A 20361-nucleotide genomic window follows, 5' to 3' on the forward strand; every position below is an offset into this window, starting at 1 on the left:
GTGGGGGTTTAGAGTTTAGACGATTGGCAACTAATACAGATATGGATACCCAAAAAGAAAAATACTGATTTACATTTCAAGAGTAAAAAAAAAAAATGTGCCGTGCTATATTAAAACAAGCATATTTTTAATATTCGAATGCTGCGCCCTAAATCCTTGATAATTTAATATCTTTTTTTTAATAATACTAAATGAGTTATGAGTTCTCATTTTGATGAGATTTTTTGATAAACACATGGAATACTTAACTTATTTCATATATATAAAACTCTTTTTATATACCATTTAAATTATTTTTAAAATTTAAAATTAAATGTTATAATCCTACTCTAAACTAAAAATTCACTTTACATCATTTTATTTTAATTACCCTACACTATAGTATTATAAAAATGACTAAAAAAAGTAAGTTTCAAAATTTGTTATGAGAACAATATACCTATTTTTAAAATGCAGAAACAAAAAATATTTATTATCATTACATGTTCTGTAAGGAAACTACTTGGAACTTTCGCATTTTGGCTTTCTTTTCCTTTTTTGGTTTGCTTTTCTTTTCGCTGAAAAGGATTTTGTCTTTCCTTCCCTCATCCGAAAATAAGTTTATATTTTGACTCCATAAATAATGTAAAATAATTGGAAGGGTCACTTGTCTTGCTTCACCAATGGAATTGAATATACCCAAACCAAATGCCAATTATTGGGCATCATAATGGGCTTCGAAATAAAAAAGCCCAATCGATACAAACCCGAGGAGGTGTGAATGTAATTGATGATTTTTATGTATTTATTTTGAATATGGCTTGTTTTTCCTTTTGCATTAACGACAATGATCAATGATGTACCTCAAGATTGAGACAGAAAAGTCGCACACCACAAACAAGCACATGCATAAAATCAAATGTTACTGTATGACGTAACTTACCGTGGTGTGGGGTCATGGTTTTATTGCAAATTGTAAATTTGCAATGACTAACATGCGTAAGTGGTCATGTTTGTTTCTGTTTTCTGTCTTCCCATGTCTGAATTAACTTAAAATCAATCAAAGTCATCAAATCTGTAAGAAATAATTGCAAGTTCAGTACACTACATTATTATTATGTCATTAATTTAAGCCCTTTCCACTCAAAGTTATATAATTAACCGTATAACAACTTATAGTTATTAAACTCTCGGTATATATATGTACACCACTTTAATGACAATAAACTTTTTTTACGAGAAGAGTTTTTCTTTTTAATATTTTGTTCACCGTATTACAAATTAAAAAAATGAATGATGCGTGTTATTATTTTTAAACAAAAAAAAAAGTGGGAATAAATGAAATATGAAGCTAGAAAACATATAAATTTATTGATAGGGACATGTTTAGATTAAAGTTTAGAAAGTACTCTTTCAACTTTAATCGAAACATACATTTTTATCTCATAACTGACTGTACCCCATTGATCAATTAGCTTTCTAAAAACCCTCCATGTTGTTTGTTCATGAACTGTTGTTTATATATAGTAATCCATGAAAGACATTTTTTTCCTTATGAGTAGCAATCCTTATTTTTTGGAAGGCGAGGAGCAATCCTTATGAATAAAATCAAGGATTCAACTGGATTCACCTGGGCGTCATTAAAATGCATGATAAACTTTAAAAAGTAAATAAAATTAACTAATTAATCGAAAGAAATTTCTTATCATTTCAAGTTTGTACATATTTGTAATCATGGATTAACTAAAATTGCATAACTAGAAAAATAATATGTTATGATTCTTCTCTTTTTTTCATGCCTTATTTTGGAGGTTTTTTAATTTCATTTTTCTTATTGCAGTTGTACGTTTCAAAAGTATCATGTTCAAGTTGTCTCAACTCTCAAGATTACTATGAAAACACACACTTCTATTGAATTGTGTGAATTGGGAGGGGGGGGGGGGGGGGGGGGGGGGGGGGGCAATAAGGAGGGAGTGAAAAGTGGGAAAAATCTGTGACCTTTCACCGTACACGAATTCCTTCTTGAAAATTAGACCAAATTCATCACCTAAAAACGTGTCCTTCATATTTCTAAATTCTAATCGTTATTTGTCTTTACAACTGCTATAAAAAAGAGACATAATAGTGTTACTAATGTTGAAATAATAATTACTGCAACAACACATTTTTTTTAAGACTTCTCCGGAGTATACCAGTTCCATCATACATCTCCGTTTTTGCTTGAAAAATGGTACTTGACAGGATCCAAACAAGAACTAACTTGAGACACATTTCTGTTAAATACAATAAGGACAACATTTCTCTTTTAGCATGTATTAAGGGCTGTAATCGGTGGTGGACTGTAATGCCACACGTCTTTGTTGTTTACATTCGAGACTAAAACAAGTATTATCTATCATAACTTGGCACTGATAGGAGTTGAATAACTAGGCAGTGGTTTTCTAGTATTTGCAGCATGATGGGGCTAAAAAAATCAATATGTTGGGTAAATTTATGTAGGGACTGGAAGTATTCATTGATGTACTAACACTGTAACAAGAACAGGTTCCTTATGCAGGGGCCGCATTTATACGCTGTTTGGTGTGCTATTTTGGAAGCAATTGGCTTTTCATGTAAAAAGGTTTGCTACCTCTTATTATATAAAATTTACTTGACTTATAACAAAAAACACTAGTTCGAAACACTATGGTCCTGCTTGTTATGTTTTTTCTTTTTTTAAGAAATCATAATTTTGAAGTATTTAATTTAAAAGCTTTTTCATAGCTTTGTTTTAAGATAAATAGTCACTTTTATCCCTCAATATGTAATTCGTTGATAAATGCGTCTCTGAAACATGAAAATATAAAATTTAGTCTCTAAAAGTGTAAAAAGTGCAACAAATATATTCAACCGTTAATAAAATAACCTACATGGCACGGAGAGACAAATTATTGTCAATGTAGATTGCCAACATAAGGACATATTTGTTATAATATTTTTTTGACTTTTCGTCTTCCCAATCCGCTCACAAATGCGTCTCTAAAAGATGAAAAATACAAAATTTAGTCCTCGAAAGTATAAAAAGTACGACAAAAATATTCAGACATTAGTAATAAACTGTGACTAATTATTACTATTAGGTGTTTATAATTTACTGTTCCTATTCATTTAATATTTATGTAATATATTTTTTAAATTACATTTTAATATATATTTTTATTATTTTGATTTCCTCGACAAACCTTCATCTTTGCTGTTAAAAAAAACTTTATTTTATATCTTATAATGTTATCAAATTTCTACTAAATTTTTCACTTTTAATCTTTAAAATTATTTCATATCCTAAATTCAACTTAAGTATCCTTATATTTAGATTGAAAATAATATGTCGAGAGTTTTGAGTAGAAAAAATACGACTGACCGCGGGACCAAATTTATTTATTTATTTTAAAAAAAGAATTTAATCAACTATTTTTTTTTTAAAAAAAAGTCTCACAAAATTTAAACTAGATAAAAGTAAAGTGAAATTATAAGTCTTTTTCCTTAATCAATAAAATGTATATATATACCTCAAATATGAAAGAATACATTGGATAAATCTTATGTGCTTCCACTCGAGACAACACTTATTATACATAATATGAATAAAATGAAAACAGTTACTAACAAATAAAGAACCCAACTAAATTTAAATAAAAAAATACAATAATGTTCAAATTAATACAAATGTTAACTTCAAAATAAAAAAAACTAATACATAGGTTTATTCTTTGCCTTTGGAACGTAAAATTCTATTTCTCGTTGATTTAAAGGTTGCAACGACCTTGTATTCCATTAGACATACAGTGACAGAATACATAATAAAGATTAATAATTAATTGAAGAAACAAAAAATTTCAAGAAATAAAAGACTTTTATTTTTTTAAATGGTCACTTAATTATTTTGTATCATAAAAATAAAGAAATTTATTTTATTTTGAAAAATAAGTAGTTATATTGATTAATTAAAAAACTAATTAACAATTTGATAAATGGATAAGTAGTTACATTTTACTATTTTTTGTAATCCTTTTTTCCTATTTTCTCTCCTATACAATTCATTATTAACCTTCGATATATTTGTTATACTTTCTATACTTTCGAGAATTAAGAGTGTGTTTGGTTTGCATCTTCATTTTCTTTTCATTTTCAAAAGATTAAATTTTGAAAATATGTTTGGTTTGACTTCTTATTTTCTGTTTTCAAGAAATAAAAACACTGAAAACGCATTTTCAAAATGAAATGTATTTTTAGATTTGCTTAAAATTATATTCCTTCCACCGCGTTTTCATTTTATCCAAAATGAGGTTCCTGATTTCATCTGAAAACGAGATTTTATTATTTCTAGTTTTTGGTTCGTTTGGGAAAATATTTTCATTTAAAATGAAAACATAAAACAACCAAACCAAACATCTCATACATTTTGCATTTTCATCTTTGAGGGATATATTTGTCAGCGGGTGGGAAGACGAAAAATTAAAAAAATATTATGACAAATATGTCTTATAATGGCAATCCACGTATGCTATTTTATTAAGGGTGACGAACGAAAATTAACGGTCAAATATATTTGTCGCACTTTTTATATTTACATGAATTAAATTTTATATTTTCAGAAACTTATTTGTTAGTAAATTGCACTTTGAGGGATTTAGAAACCGAAAAACATTAAAGTCTAATGAAAATAAAAAGTTACTTTGAGTAGCTTTGTATAAAATCAATTTTATTTGAAAGTAGGTGTTATGATTGTAAATATAGACAGATGTTTGATTAATTTGAAATAACTATACATGATTTTTGGCGATAAGCAGAGAGTAATGCGTTTTCAAACTTGTTCCGGCATTCATTTCCAGTGCCTTGCATGTGCCTCTATTCCTCATTTCTCAATCCCCAATCCCAATGTCTTCCACCACCATTCACGAAAACAACCACCACAACGGCTCCCACATACCCAAAAAACCCAAACTCTCTTCCACCTTCATAACTCCGTCGGAAATCGAATCCGAATTCGGCCACCACGACGCTGCCGTCGCGCGCATCAACAACGGCAGCTTCGGGTGCTGCCCGGCCTCCATCCTCGCCGCGCAGCGCCGCTGGCAGCTCCAGTACCTCCGCCAACCCGACCACTTCTACTTCAACGATCTCCAATCCGGCATCCTCCAATCCCGAACCCTAATCAAGGACCTCGTCAACGCCGACCACGTCAATGAGATCTCCATCGTCGACAACGCCACCACCGCCGCCGCCATCGTCCTCCAACACACCGCCTGGAACTTCCGCGAAGGGAAGTTCCAAAAAGGCGACGTCGTCCTCATGCTCCACTACGCCTACGGCGCCGTTAAGAAATCCATGGAAGCCTACGTCACGCGCGCCGGAGGTAACGTCGTTGAGGTCCCGTTACCTTTCCCCGTTAATTCCAACGACGAGATCGTTTCCGAGTTTAGAAAAGCTTTGGAGAGAGGAAAGAGTAACGGAAATAGGGTTAGGTTAGCGGTGATAGATCACGTGACTTCCATGCCATGTGTTGTTATTCCCGTTAAAGAGTTGATTCAGATTTGCAGGGAGGAAGGGGTAGATCAGGTTTTTGTCGACGCTGCACATTCCATTGGGTGCACTGATGTTGATATGAAGGAGATTGGTGCTGATTTTTATACTAGTAATTTGCACAAGTGGTTCTTTTGTCCACCTTCAATTGCGTTTTTGTACACTCGTAGGAACCTTAAGGGTACTGATCCTGGTTCTGATTTGCATCACCCTGTGGTGTCTCATGAGTATGGAAATGGTTTGGCTGTGGAGAGTGCTTGGATTGGGACCAGGGATTATAGTGCTCAGTTGGTGGTTCCGGCCGCGGTGGAGTTTGTTAACCGGTTTGAAGGAGGGATTGAGGGGATCAAGAAGAGGAATCATGAGGCTGTTGTGGAGATGGGGGAGATGCTGGCGAAGGCGTGGGGGACTCGGCTAGGGAGTCCCCCGCATATGTGTGCTAGCATGGTTATGGTTGGCTTGCCGGCTTGTTTGGGAATTGGGAGTGATTCTGATGCCCTCAAGTTGAGGACACATTTGAGGGATGCTTTTGGCGTTGAGGTTCCAATATACTATAGATCGCCGAGAGAGGGAGAAGTTGGGGTGGTTACTGGATATGCGAGGATTTCTCATCAGGTGTATAACAAGGTTGATGACTATTACAAGTTTAGGGATGCGGTTAACCAGCTTGTGCAAAATGGGTTCACTTGTGTTGTTCTTTCGTCGGATTGAAGAGGTTTGCTCCGACCTCCTTTGAATTGTACTTCATTTTTAACAATAAATGTTTTTGCAAATGTCAAGTCTGCATTGGAACTAGATGTATGAATGCAGTGAAGCTGGTGATTGTGCCGTAATGTGGTGCCAATTCCATTGACAAATGTCATTATAAATAAAAGTTTTTGACTTTGACTTTGGCCAATTCCATGTTAGTATTTGACTCAATCTAAAAATTTTATTTCTGCAATTTTGTGGCATCAACATGGTTTGTCCCTTTGCATTTTATATGTTGGAAGAGGAACAGTGCAGGTATAACAAGAGTAAACATAATGGATTCTCATTATTTTTTCTAAATAATTGGAAATTTGCAAGGCCTCAAAAGGAAATTGTTTTTCTATCTTATTAAAGAGTTTAATAATGGCCATGAACTGTCAGCGTAAAAACTTTTACTTTGTCAACCAATAAAAAATCAGTGTTGGTATGACTTTAGAGGTAGTTAATTTTAAAGTCAATAAACCTACTATACTTTTTTTTAGGCAAGTAAACTTACTATACATGATGATTTATAATTTATGACACTGTAAAATTACTCATAACCTATTTCTCATTTGACCTAAATCTTATATCTAAATATCTAATTCCATTCAATTTAAAATTTATGGTTCCTCTTCCTTACATTTCTTTATTGTTGTTTAATATTGATAATGATGGTTATCATGATCATGTCCGTTTGGTATTATTATCTTCACTAGTTATACTTGGCATCTTTTTCTTTGCAAACTGTAACTTTTTACCATAGGGTTCTTTTGTTCTGTACTTGTCCATTGAAACCATTACTTCTATAAAATGCTTCTCATTCGAACAAGATTCAACGAAGGGTAAATTAATATTTCCTTCATAAAGCATAATGCATTACTGAAAATAAGTTGCTACTATATGTTTTCATGCTTCTAACCTTAGGAAAGAGCAAGTGCCTCATTCTTGGTTGGTACCACTTGTAAAATATATGTTTGAGGTTTTGGTACATTATACAAGTTATAGAGGTAGAACATTCTTTTGAAATTGTTAAGAGTAAATGCGATCTTTTATTTGCTTTGTTCTTAATCTTCTAGCTGTGTACGGTGTTATATTTGGTATTGCTCTAATTAGAGTGATATTCTTTTATTTGCAGTTGAGTGGTATCACTGTTGTCTTTCTGATGAATGAAAGCGCAATCATTTATGATTGCTTGCAAGCTTGACTAGTTTTGATGGTTTTGGTACCATAGACTGCAGCTTTGCTGCGAAGAATTCCTTAGAAGTAACTTCAATGTTGAGGTCTATGGAAATATTCTTGTATATATAATCGTCATTCTCAGATGATTTGATGCCTTTAAATTGTGCCAACTTAAGTTAAACTTGTTCAAGTTTATATAAAAAAATTTCCATAATCTTTTAGGTTTGATATTTTAGGATTAATATTGCAGTGCTTTAATGTTTTCAAAGATTTTGCAAGAAATGGTGAAGTGAAAATAATAAAATATATTGTTTTAAACCTTTTTCATACAAATCTTTTCATCAACAAAGTACTTTTTTTTCCTAGTATGACAATATTTTTAAATGTTTTGTTGTTAATTTAATTTTCAATTATCTTTCAGGATATGTTTAGTTCACAAAAAACATCTTGGTTGATTTTCTTATCAATCATATCTGCCCGTTGAATATCACTGCCATTTTCATTTTTCAAGCATTCCTACTACGCACATACATACATGTCCGAGTACCAAAGTTGCATAACCATAAAATTCCCATCTCATTTGTGTAGTCCCCCCATGCCAAAATTTCATAGAGATTCAAAGTACTCCGTACTCCCTGTTCCAACAAGAAGCCCTATTGGTAGTCATCATCACCACCCTTTATGCCATGTTGCATAACCTATACTCCAATTGTTAGAGGTTTATGTTAAAGAGGAATTTGGTTTGGTTATTGGAACGTGCTCTGTTTCTGTGGGTTCTGTTGTGTATTGCAAGTTGTGGATGGGGGAACATTTTTGTTTGTTTTCGTTTCAATTAGCTATAGGGGTGGATTTTGTTTGGATGATGGGGATTTGATTGGCTTCATAGATGTTGGTTCATGGTGCTCTCACTGACAGTTCTGGTTATTTTATTTACGATGATTTGAAGTGTGGCATCCGTAGGTAGAGGTAGGGATGATTTCTTGTATTTCATGGTTGAAAAGGGACAGATTCAAAGATTGTAACTAAAGATTATTTAAATAGGTGATAATGATTTTCAGCACTCACATGACGTGCAGAAAAACATGTGAAGTTCAGTGTGTTTGGTTGCTCATCAGAAAAAGATGGATGCCCGTCTAATAGAAGCAAATTATACTAGTTTTTGCGTCATTTTTATGGATTAAACGTGAAAAATTGATAATACTAGTGTTTTCAAAGGGTAATCAGACACGCACGTCATGCATGATAATGATTTTGTAAGCTAAGGACTTGTTGGATTTAACCAAATCAAAATGTTCCTGGTTTTTATTTTTATCAATGATTATAATGATATTATCTTATTTTAAATTTTGAAATAGTTGTACCAAAAGTAATGAAAACAAGTTTCTGTCTGTATGAAAGGTTAAACTTTTGTGATTATGTAATTTTATTGGGTTCACCGATGCTCTTAATTTGGCTACTGGCTGAAGCTTTTGTCTCAATGGATACGTAATTGTTGACAAAGGACTAATCTGAAGTATTCAATTTAATGAGTTTGTCTGGTCCAATCTTGGTTAAACACGAGTAAGTAGTAACCCCGTACCAGAGGGTTGGGTATGCCTTTGGTTAACAAAAAGAATGCATAATTTGACTGGATGTAGTCCTTTTGGGTATTGTTTGATACAACAGAAAAGTAGATGAGTCGTAATGGAAGGAAAAGATGGAAAAAACTGTTCTTTCTTATATTTGGAACAAAAATGATATTTTTTCTTGTGTTCTTCTTTATAAAACTCAATTATTTAATTTATTAAAATTAAAAAAATGACTAATTTAATTAATAATAATAAATTTATTTTAAATTTATATATTTTAAAAACTATCATTATTATTAATTTATCTTTTAAAAGTAATTAATGAAATGAACATTACATATTCGGTCTTATAAAAAAATAAATGTCATTTCGAACTTGAATCTTTTATATATATATATATATATATATATATATATATATATATATATATATAAAGTATTTAGTATAAAAAAATGAAAATATAATGGTCTCCTTCAAATATTTTTTTCTTCTCAATTTGAAGAGAGAAATACTGAAATAGGTGCTTGGGGACGAGTTACTTGTTTTCTGTTTAGTCCAAAATTTTAATAAGGTTAATTGTTTAAGCCCAAATTTGATCCTATAAAGACTAGATAATATATAAGACAAAATTAGATCAATGTAGATAAAATATTATTTATTAAAATTATTTTATTAATAGATAATTGTTTTAAAAAATAGATATTGAACCGGAATCGGATTAAGACGATCTGAAGTAGTATAACTCAAAAGTGCGAAGAAGACTATTATATGGATATAGAGACAAAAACATCCTTAATATACAAGTCTTTTTATTTAAGATATTTATTGTCGTTTTATATACAATTTTTTTAAAACTTTTATTTTTTAAACAACAAAACAATTTAAAAAATTATCTCATTATTTATTTATTTATTTTTCCTTCTCTTCTTCCTAAATCAAAGAGGAAATCTCTAGGCATTCAGTAAACTTAGTAAATCTCTAGGCAAAACAAGGTTCTATCCTAGGTTCTACTATATACAGTCTAATTCTGTACAAGAAACCCAATTTCGTAAGGAATGCCTCTATTTAGCAACCATTGGTCTGTTTGGACAAACCGACCAACTGTGTAACTAACCATTTGATCTCTCTCAAAAATTGTACTGTATCCATTCCACTTGACCCTCTTGTCAGTTCTTGTCTCTATGGCATTGTCACTCCATTTACACCAACCTTTTGGATGTATCACATCTCCTATAAATGATTCCATTATGATCGTTCTTGAGTACTCACTATATGGGGATCGCAAGTAAGTGGTAGCATTAAGAGTATTCATGTTTTGTCCATGTGCTGTGATGGTGTAGTTTTGAATCACTAACCCTGTTGTCTGATGCTTGTCTAACCTGGATTGTGCACTCACAACATTTCTTCTTAAAACCAAATCAGAGGAATTTCGAGGCTTCACTATGATATGTGAGTTTTGAGTTACACGGCCAAGAATCTCGCAGTCTCGGTAGAATTGGCGTTGAGCTACTGCCAACAAGGTTCCTTCGTTACCATCAATTTTGCAGTTGAAGAATGCTGAGTGATCAGAAAGGACTAGGAGTGTCGGTGCTCCTCCAATGTCAGCTGGGGCTGTGAAACCCATGTCTTTGCAGATGAATCCTTTCCCCATTACCACTGCATTTCACAAGAGCCCAAGTTAAAACAAAATGTCACGTTTGGTGTTACTTGCTTCTTAAGTACCCTCCAAAACTAAAAGGAAGAAAAGGGTGTTGAAGGCAAGTAAGTATTGCACGACCACAGTTACACACTTAACCAGAAGTTCAAGTAAATATTAAAATGACTCTAGCACATAATTCAACATGGTTTGCTATTATTTTAAGATTTAATTATTCATTAGGTTCCGATATACATGATAACATATTTTGTTTTAAGTCTTTATAGCTAAAAGTTCAACATTTTAGTTCCTCTACAAATATTTTGTTACGTTTTGGTTCTTATATCTATTTTGTTGCCATTTTACACTACCATAAATCTGAGAGACAAGAACATAAAAGTACTTGTATATATGAAGACTAAAACATAAATTTTTTACCTATAGAGACTAAAATAAAAAAAACTAGAATAATAGAGAGACTAAATGATTAATTGAACCTTATTTTAATACATACTCTGAAGTCTGAACTCTTGATTATTTGGTTGTTCTTATAAGTACTGTAGTTACTAAAAAATTGCTCATTGGAGGCATATTGTTAATGTTGAGGAGCTTACCGAAAGTAGCTGCTCGAAAGGAGGTTGTGAGTGTCTTGGGGTCTCTTGTGTTGGAATCAGTGACAATGGTATGCGCAGGTCCATCACCATACATGAACACTTGGTTTACACCCTTAGGAATCACCACTCTCTTCTCATACTTACCTCTTTTCACATAAATAACACATGCTATCGTTTTATTCTTTGGACATGCATTGAGTACTGAGTCAGCTATGGTCGACAAATGACGTCTTCCATATTGAGCCACAACCACATTTATTGGCCATTGTTCACCACCACCATTATCTCCTTGATTAGACTCTATCATTTTTCTCTCTGTTGCTGGGAACCACCTTGGAAATTCTTCTAGCATAAGTCGTGCTTCTCTTCTATTAGGCCTCTCAGAGAAATTATGAACAATGGATAAGGCTATCCTCGTGAGAAGAACTGGAACTTTCAATGAATACCCCAAAACCTCATAGCTTTAATTTATTCGCATTAATTCATCAGAACAAGTGTGTTGGTACGAAATGACAGCACTTAGGCTGTTCATCACATCATCTAGGTTCAGTTTGCACAACTCTACATGAAAACTTGCCACGAAATACAAAGATTGTAATTCTTCAATTCCTAAACTCAGCAGTTCCAAACAATCCTTATATGACTCTTGCTGCAGAAGCGTGAGGCTCCGTCAAGACGAGGTTTTGGCCTAATCACCAGCAACAATTCCGTGAGGGTTGCATTGATAGCCGCTTTCAAAACTGTGGCTTTCTCACCAACGTGCTTCAGCATGCGGAAACAGCTTTCTGGATCCTCCGTTTTGGAGCAAACGGAGAGAAGAGTCTTCACATTCTTCCCTGCGTCTTGTTTGGGACCGTCTGTGTGTGCAACTACAGAAACGGTGACCATTGCAATGGCGATCATGGATGCCACCATAATCGCTATGTTAAACGTCAACCTTTCCTTCTCTTTTGAATCATCATCCATTTTGTTATGATCTCTTCCAAAAAGCTGCTAATTCAAAGTCATGATCATAAAGCGTGATTATACTTCTTAATCTATGATAAGTCATCACTCTTCTTGTTTCATGTGACATGATAATAATGCTGAAAATGAGAATCCCTCATGATTGTGATGATAATTATGATGATGATGATGTTGGGTTTGTCTTTGTTATGAATATCATACTCATAATTTTGGTGCTTCGGTGGTCATGGCTAGTTGCACTGACACAGCTATTTTTAGGAAGTTGTATACGAATAGACAGATGTTTTTGTACTGGAGTTCCTTATTGTACGGTTGTCTGAGACAACCTCGTTTGACTCAAAACGCTTTTTATGCGTGGAATATACTCGTACCCAGCAAATTACTATAACCAACTTAATCCGTTATCATGCATTGGTACGCATTTGATTCAAGCAATTTATTCAAGAGTTCTTTTTTTTTTTTTTTTTTACCAAAGAATTGTGTTATTTATATACTAATATTTTTCTACAATATTTTCCACACCACTTTTTTTTTTTATCTTTTTCTGTTACATATTTACATTATTCATGTAATTACATACGTCTTTCTCTTCTTATTTTTTGTACAATAAAATTGTCCACGATTTTTATTGTACAAAATTAATTTCTTAAATTCTGCAACAGATCACAAACTAAGAAGAAAATAATTCGATACTCATTTTAGGCAACAGGGTACACCTCTGGAATAGCTTGATAGTATGTATATAAGACACTTGGAAAAAAATTGTTTGTATTCTTTATAAGTTCATTTTAAAATTGTCTCTTCCATTGATTACTTTTTTAAGTATAATAAATTTAATTATTTTACAGTTTTTGTAGTAAATAAAAAATAATCAAGTATGTAATACTCTTTGTAGTAGCGATCCTTATCTATCGTATTAACAATCGAAAAATGATGAAAAGAAAAAATCCTTATTTAACAAGGCTTCTTACTATACCTATGAATTCTATTGGATCCAAAAATGATACATTGGAAGAATCATCTAAGTCTTCCACTATCACTAGGTTGATTGTTTGGCTCCTGTATCTTCCAAAAGGAAAAAAGATCTCTGAAGCTATTTACAAATACTTTTTCTTCTTACGGTTTTTCGTGGGCAGTCACACGCGTGTGCAAGTCATATTACTTTTTTCCCTATATGCGACACACAACGGCACAGCCTCAGCCTCGGCTCACGGTTTTTTAGTATTTTTTTTTAGATATTAATTTTGTTATGATTAAACATATAATAAAAAATTAAATATATTTTCATATATAAATTTTTAATAATTATATTTCTAATAATTTTTTTGAATATATTTATTAATATAAAAATTTATTTATTTAGAGAATTTATTATAATTAATTAATGAAAAATTAATTAGTATTATATATGTTTGTTATTAATCAATAATTAATCTAACAATTAAATATCTAATTCTAGTTATTCCAAATCAATTATATGTAATTAAGATTGTCCATCTTTTTCATTTTGATTATTTATTAATTATTTAATTAATTTTTCCATTTTAAATTTGAAATATATCCTTTATCCTTTTCTTTGTATGTTTTGCTTCCTTTTTTTTTTGTTTTATAATGTCTAACTTTTATCATCTTTATTTTTATTCCATCTCTTTTTTTTTTTGCACTTTCTTTTTTGCATTACTTTCTATTTTTTTGTTTCACATGTATGGCAAAAAATATTCTCCTTAAATAACAATTTCTCTCATTTTTCATTTGTCACATTTTTTTAAAAGAAAAATATTTTATACATTCTCCTCTATATTAATATAATAATTTTATTATTATTTTTTAAAAAATAATAACATAATGCGATAGATATGTATCTTAAAATAAATTGCTGACCATGATTATGGATGACAAATAAAAATATTATTTCATTTGTAAATCCTCAACTTTCAGTTACCTATAATTTAAAATTAATTAAATAACTTTTACATATAAGTTAAAGTTATTCTTATATAATTTTAGTATGAAAATAAAAATTCAAAATTATTTGTTTTTAGTATAAATATGTTTTAAAAGTATTTGTTTGTTTTTAATTTAATTTTTTTATCATAATTTTTTTACAAATATCTATAAATATACATATGTAATACTCATGCAGACACATACAAACACATGCATAGACACAAAGATATATATGTATAAATATATATTTAAAATAAAATAAAAAAACATTACAAATATATTAAAAATTATAATTATAATAATAGAAAAATTTATAAATTGTAAATCTAAGACCCATATAAGATGAGTTACTACACTAGTAAGAATAAAAAGCAAAGAAAAATCTCTCTTTAAATCATAAATGTCCTTGAATTCATAAAATTATTGAACCAAACCAAACGAAGCTTATAATCGAACTCAAGTAGAGGTTGAACTAAGGTTTATGGTGTTTGGAATGAGTGCAGTTAACGAGTAGTAATAACTAAGAATGAATCACACATCAAATCTAAAGCCAAGAAAATGCACTTGTACAAATCAGTTGATGCTGAACCATTAAAAGATAAATGGGACGGTACATTACTTGCTGGCTGCACAAGTCCAAATCTGAGTTTATGTACAGCTATAACTCGCTGTGAGTCAACACCAGCCACACTAAGATTGAGAAAGTTTAATCTAATCAAACACAAATTGAACCATGCTACAGTCATAAGGACATACAACCCAAAAAAGAGAAGATAAAACTTAAAGGCGGAGGGCATATAACTTAACAATCTATATGATACAAAACAAATTTAAATTCGGACAACATTACAAAGGCAATAGGAAGCGGCAAGACCAGATTAATTACTCCCCACTGAATTACCGAATTCTGAACATTGTGCAAGGTATCCAGATGAATAATAAAATATCACAATTACGTAGGCATCATCAGCAACAAGAGATGCAATAAGATGCACTAACATTTAGTTTAACCATCTTTGAATCATTTTGGGTACTCCGTAACGTATTTTTAGTCAAATTCCAAGATCATTAACTTACCGGGTATTTTTGTTGTGATAACGAATCATGAGCTTCATGCAGAGGATTTTAAGAGTACAGTCTCCTTCAATTTTTTTTTGCAAATTAAGTGTTCTCTGTCCAGTAGTTTAACTTCTTGTAACATTTCGAAGATAGCCACCAACAAACATAAGCTAACAAAACAGTTTCAGGACTTGCATTCCACAGTTCACCCTGAAGAATTTGATTGGGTAGATCACTTCCTAAGTGATAAAGGCAAACAACATTGAGAATGGTTTACCTGACTAGCTCAAAGGTCCATCAATATCCAGCAAAAGTTCAAAACACATACTTGGTCAATGTCCCGGACACCGCTTAAGAATATATAAATAAAAGGATCCAAAGAGTCCAGCCATTTAATAAGGCAACCTCCAAGCAAAATATAAATCTGTAGGAAGAGATGCGTAGAAGCTCAGGACACAGGAAAGCATACTAATTCCAAGATACTGTGATGCAAAACAGGCCATAGTAGGAACCTCAGCAACCACACACCAAACAGTAGTGTTTGGTATAATTCAACTATTGTCCAAATGCTGCTTTCATTTCTCCCACAAAATCAACTGAAAGCTTTAACAATAGCCATAAACACACAAGATGCACATTACTAAAGTTCACCATTACTACCTACCTTTTGATTCAGATGGGGAAGAGAGGATTATTCAACCAATTCCTATTGCAACTGGCTCGTACTTTATTCATTAATAATTAATTTCAATGAGATTTCTCTAGCAGCCTTTCCATTACCAGAGTCAGGGTGCAGTTATGCACCAGCTAGGCAAATTTCCCCATCTGGGGTAGTTTTAGAAACTATTTCCCCAGATGGGGTCGTTTCTAAAATAATTGCAGCATGGGGCAGTTTTTTACGTGCATGGAAGACCCAAACCGCCATTGGTAATAGCGATTTGGTGTCAGTGAGCAACCCGCCAGATGCAATGGCGATATGAGCCTAATTCGCTAGCTGTAATGGCGATTTGCAGAAGCCATTGGGAACCGCCAGTCAAACTGGCGAGTTCCAACAGCTGAGGGTAGCCTGCCATGGCAGTGAACGGCAGAGCGCGTCGCGTCAGTCAGTCAAGGCCAAATCGCCAATGGTAATGGCGATTTGCCTTGGCCATGAATCGCCAACATGGCTGGCGGGTTGCTCCTAAGTATGCTTCTTCCATTATAAAAGCTCAGTCCGAGAGTGCACCAGCTACGCTTCCTTCGTGCCTTTGCTTCCATTGATCCTTCCATTGCTTTGCTTCCATTGCTTTCTCAGTGCGTTTTTGTTATTTTGGTAAGTGATTCTTAAGTTTATAACTTTAGTTGATAGGTAAATGTCAATATTATTTAAGTTAGGTTTTAAAAATAATATATTATTAGTTATGTTATATATATTTAGATATATGTTAGTTTAGTTATAGTTAAATTGATATATATTATTTTCTTTAATTATAGTGGTATATTATGATTTAAGTTAGGTTCTTATGATTTGCACGTTATATATATAGATATATGTTAGGTTAATTATGTTACAAATTTGAGTTGGTATATTATGATTTGTAGGTTAGTTGTATTGGATTTATTAATATGATTTTGTTAACATTTTTAAAATTTGTATGTTATTATTTGTGATAAAATGATTTTTAGGTTAATTTTAGTTATTATGTTATTATTATTTGGTTTAGATTTATTAGGTTTGTATGATATTATTTGTATTTTATATATGATATTTTTAGGTTTAGTTAGAATGTGAATATTATTTAATTGACTTACTTATAGTTTTTATTGAAATATATGATATTTTATTAATTATATATATATATATATATATACATTTTATTAATTATATATATATATACATATATATATATATGTATATATATATATATATATACACGTTCTTTAAATTATTTATTCCATGAAATTTTTTGATTTAATACCATTTTTTTGTGTATAATATTTTTGATTTAATTTAAATTTTAATAATTAGAAAAAAAATATGGTCATTTAATTAAATTTATGTACGTATTTTAATATTTAATTTTGTTATGTATAGAGTATTTTACTTAGTAAATTAAGTTTTTTTGTGTAAAATTTATGTACGTGTAACAATTTTTAATTTTATTATGTATTTTAATTTGGTCATTTATTTAAATTTTTGTAGCTATTTAATTTTTAATTTTGTTATTTGTAGACTATTTTAGGTAGTATTTTAAGTTTATTTGTGTACAATTTATGTACGTGTTTAAATTTTTAATTTTGTTATGTATTTGAATTTGGTAATTTATTTAAATTTGTGTAGGTATGTAATTTTTAATTTTTGTATTTGTAGACTATTTTAGGTAGTATTTTATGTTTTTTTGTGTTAAATTTTTGTACGTGTTCCAAATCTATGTATTTTAATTTGGTCATTTATTTTAATTTGTGTAGCTATTAAATTTGTAATTTTGTTATATGTAGATTATTTTAGAACATTTATTTAAATTTGTGTAGCTATTAAATTTGTTAATTTTTTTAATGTAAAATTTTTGTTGTCAATTTTTTGTATTATATTTAACTTTACAGCATCAATGGCATCTTCATCATCATCTTCATCTAGTATACACATTAAGTCTGGTCCAATAGAAGGAGACGTCTTATGGCTGCAACCTAAACATGTTTCCGAACATGTTTGGAATGGAGAAGCAGATAGAAAACTACATATCAGACGAGCCGTACCCATGTATCAAGGACAAGAAGAAATACCAGAGGAAATTATTCCTCTGCTTCGCCAATCAGGATTCTATTGGATAATGAAAATGGGGTACCTGAAAATTAATTCTTCATTAATTACAGCCTTTATTGAAAGATGGAGGCCCGAGACACACACGTTTCACTTGAGATGCGGAGAGGCTACGATTACTCTTCAAGATGTGTCAGTGTTGTTAGGTCTTCATACTGAGGGGGCACCATTAATTGGTCAGACTAATCTTGATTGGGCTGAATTGTGTGAAGAATTATTGGGAGTCAGACCACAGGAAGGTGAACTTCAAGGTAGTGTGGTCAAATTAAGTTGGCTGGCTCACCATTTTTCAGAAATAAATATCCATGATGGTAACGTAGAACAATTACAAAGGTTTACCCGTGCATGGATCCTCAGATTTATAGGAGGAGTTCTATTTGTTGACAAAAGCAGCAGTAAAGTTTCCCTAAGGTACCTCCAATTTTTACGGGACTTTGAATAGTGCAGCGCGTATGCATGGGGACCTGCCGTGCTTGCTTATTTATACAGAGAGATGTGCAGCGCCACCGATTACAAAATAAAATCAATCGGAGGTATGTGCATCTTAATCCAATTGTTGGCATGGGAACGCTGCACGACTTTGGCTCCAAAGAGAACTCCTTCTATAATAGAAAACAAACCACTCGGACACAGGTTAGTTGCTTTGAAAAAAAAATCATTTGAAAATAATCAATAATGTAACGCGTCCGCACTAATTATTTCATATTTTTTTTGTAGGTGGCTGCGACGTGGAAACCAACATATTGGCAATGATGATCTAATAGTTTTCCGTCGCAAATTGGATATCATGAAACAACATGAGGTAACAAGATCATCATATATTCGTTAAATAATAAATAAAATGTCATGGTTTAAGATAAATTAACAATTGTGTTATTGTATGCAGTTTCTGTGGGAGCCTTACACAGCAACTGTTATGTCGATGTTGCCTCCCATTTGTTTGGTTGGCAGTATGTCGTGGTGCGCAGTTGGTGCCATTCATTTGTTTCCATGTTGTAGAGTGGCACCAACCGGATAGAGTGTTGCGACAATTTGGAATGCAACAACCTATTCCGGAGTCTCCTTCGCAACCATGGAATGTCCACGGGCTAACACTGAAAGGCAAAATGGATGAAAATTGGTTCCAGCTGTTGGCCCCATTTATCAGTCAGTGGAATAATCGAGCTGAGTTTAGGGTCGACGTTTATGCTCGACAAGAGGGCCTATTGAGTTTTAACTCGGATTACATGGTGTGGTATAGGCGCAAAACAAAAATGTTTATCGACCCAAACAATGCAAACACGGCTACATTGGTATTTATTTCTTTTTAATTATTTAACTTCAATTTACTTTTTAAAGCATCGACATTAATTTCCTTACCCTAATAATTGCAGGGTGAAGTTACCGAGACATTGCAGTATATGGTGTCACCCCAAGGGCGAAACACATGGACAGTTGATGATCTCGTGCCATATGTGGAAAAGTTAGCGATTTTATCCCAAGAGCAAGAGAGGATCACTGAGCCTGTGGCACATGGTCCAGCATCAGAGCGTCGATTTCCCCCACAAGAGTTTCACATGCTTCAGTCAAGTGTTGAAACTCGAGGTTTTGACAGACGAAGGGAGATTGTTCAAGCGGAAGATTTTTCCCAACATATGGAGCAGCGTGGCCATGGAATGTATTACACGCCACCAACATTTGCTCAGTATCCTTCGCAGATGTATCAGTATCCTTTCGAGGGCCATGACACTGATATGTCTACAAGCGAACATTCGTTTGGTGGTGTTGCCGAAACACAGCCTCATTTTTCATGGCCGACCATGACCCCTTCGCAGCAACATGATGCCCCAATGGCAACTCCTAATGCCCCATTAGGTCAGCAATGGGATGTACCTGGAGCAATCCCTCCTATGGGTGATTTATTAGGTGTTGATTTGCGTCACGAGTTTTCTGCAGAGGCTGAGGAACAAGGGCGGAGACAGCGCGCAAGAAGAAATCCAGATCGTCAAGCCCGAAGGTGGGATCGACCATGTGGCACATCCTCGCGCCATCACGAACACCATGATGACTGATTTTGATGTCTCTATTTGAAATTTGTTTTGTATCTTTGAAATTTTAATTTCAGACTTAATTTATGGTATCTCATTGTGCTTGTTATTGAATTTGTTATGGAATTGCGTTTTTTTATCACCATTTGTTATTGAATCACCATCGCGGACACCATAATGACCATTTTGATGTCACGCATCAAACTAGAATAATAAATAAAGTCATAAAGAAAAAGTTAAGTACACAAATCAAATAATAACGGTTTATTTTTAGGATTAGTATCTCTGTCGC

The 20361-nt window shown here is 32.4% G+C and overlaps 1 protein-coding gene and 1 pseudogene across 2 annotated transcripts; one reads left to right on the forward strand and one right to left on the reverse strand.

The window, feature by feature from the left end:
* Positions 1–4744: 4744 nt before the first annotated feature.
* On the forward strand, positions 4745–8516 carry LOC100786129 (probable L-cysteine desulfhydrase, chloroplastic). 2 transcript variants are annotated; one of them, XM_003521599.5, is made up of 2 exons: positions 4745–6256; positions 7409–7666. In XM_003521599.5, the coding sequence occupies exon 1, from the start codon at positions 4897–4899 to the stop codon at positions 6250–6252; it is 1356 nt and encodes a 451-aa protein (XP_003521647.1). In that variant the 5' UTR covers positions 4745–4896; the 3' UTR covers positions 6253–6256; positions 7409–7666. The 2 variants fall into 2 exon arrangements, with proteins under 2 accessions (XP_003521647.1, XP_006577199.1); XM_006577136.4 differs by lacking the exon at positions 7409–7666 and adding an exon at positions 7874–8516 and having other exon boundaries at positions 4746–6256.
* On the reverse strand, positions 9957–12558 carry LOC102663544 (pectinesterase-like; annotated as a pseudogene).

This window comes from Glycine max, chromosome 3, assembly GCF_000004515.6.
Source record: "Glycine max cultivar Williams 82 chromosome 3, Glycine_max_v4.0, whole genome shotgun sequence".
NCBI classification, from domain to species: Eukaryota; Viridiplantae; Streptophyta; class Magnoliopsida; order Fabales; family Fabaceae; genus Glycine; species Glycine max.

Bases quoted from the DNA above. Each gene is read 5' to 3' on its own strand.
- LOC100786129 (XM_003521599.5), top strand. From the start codon at position 4,897: ATGTCTTCCACCACCATTCACGAAAACAACCACCACAACGGCTCCCAC.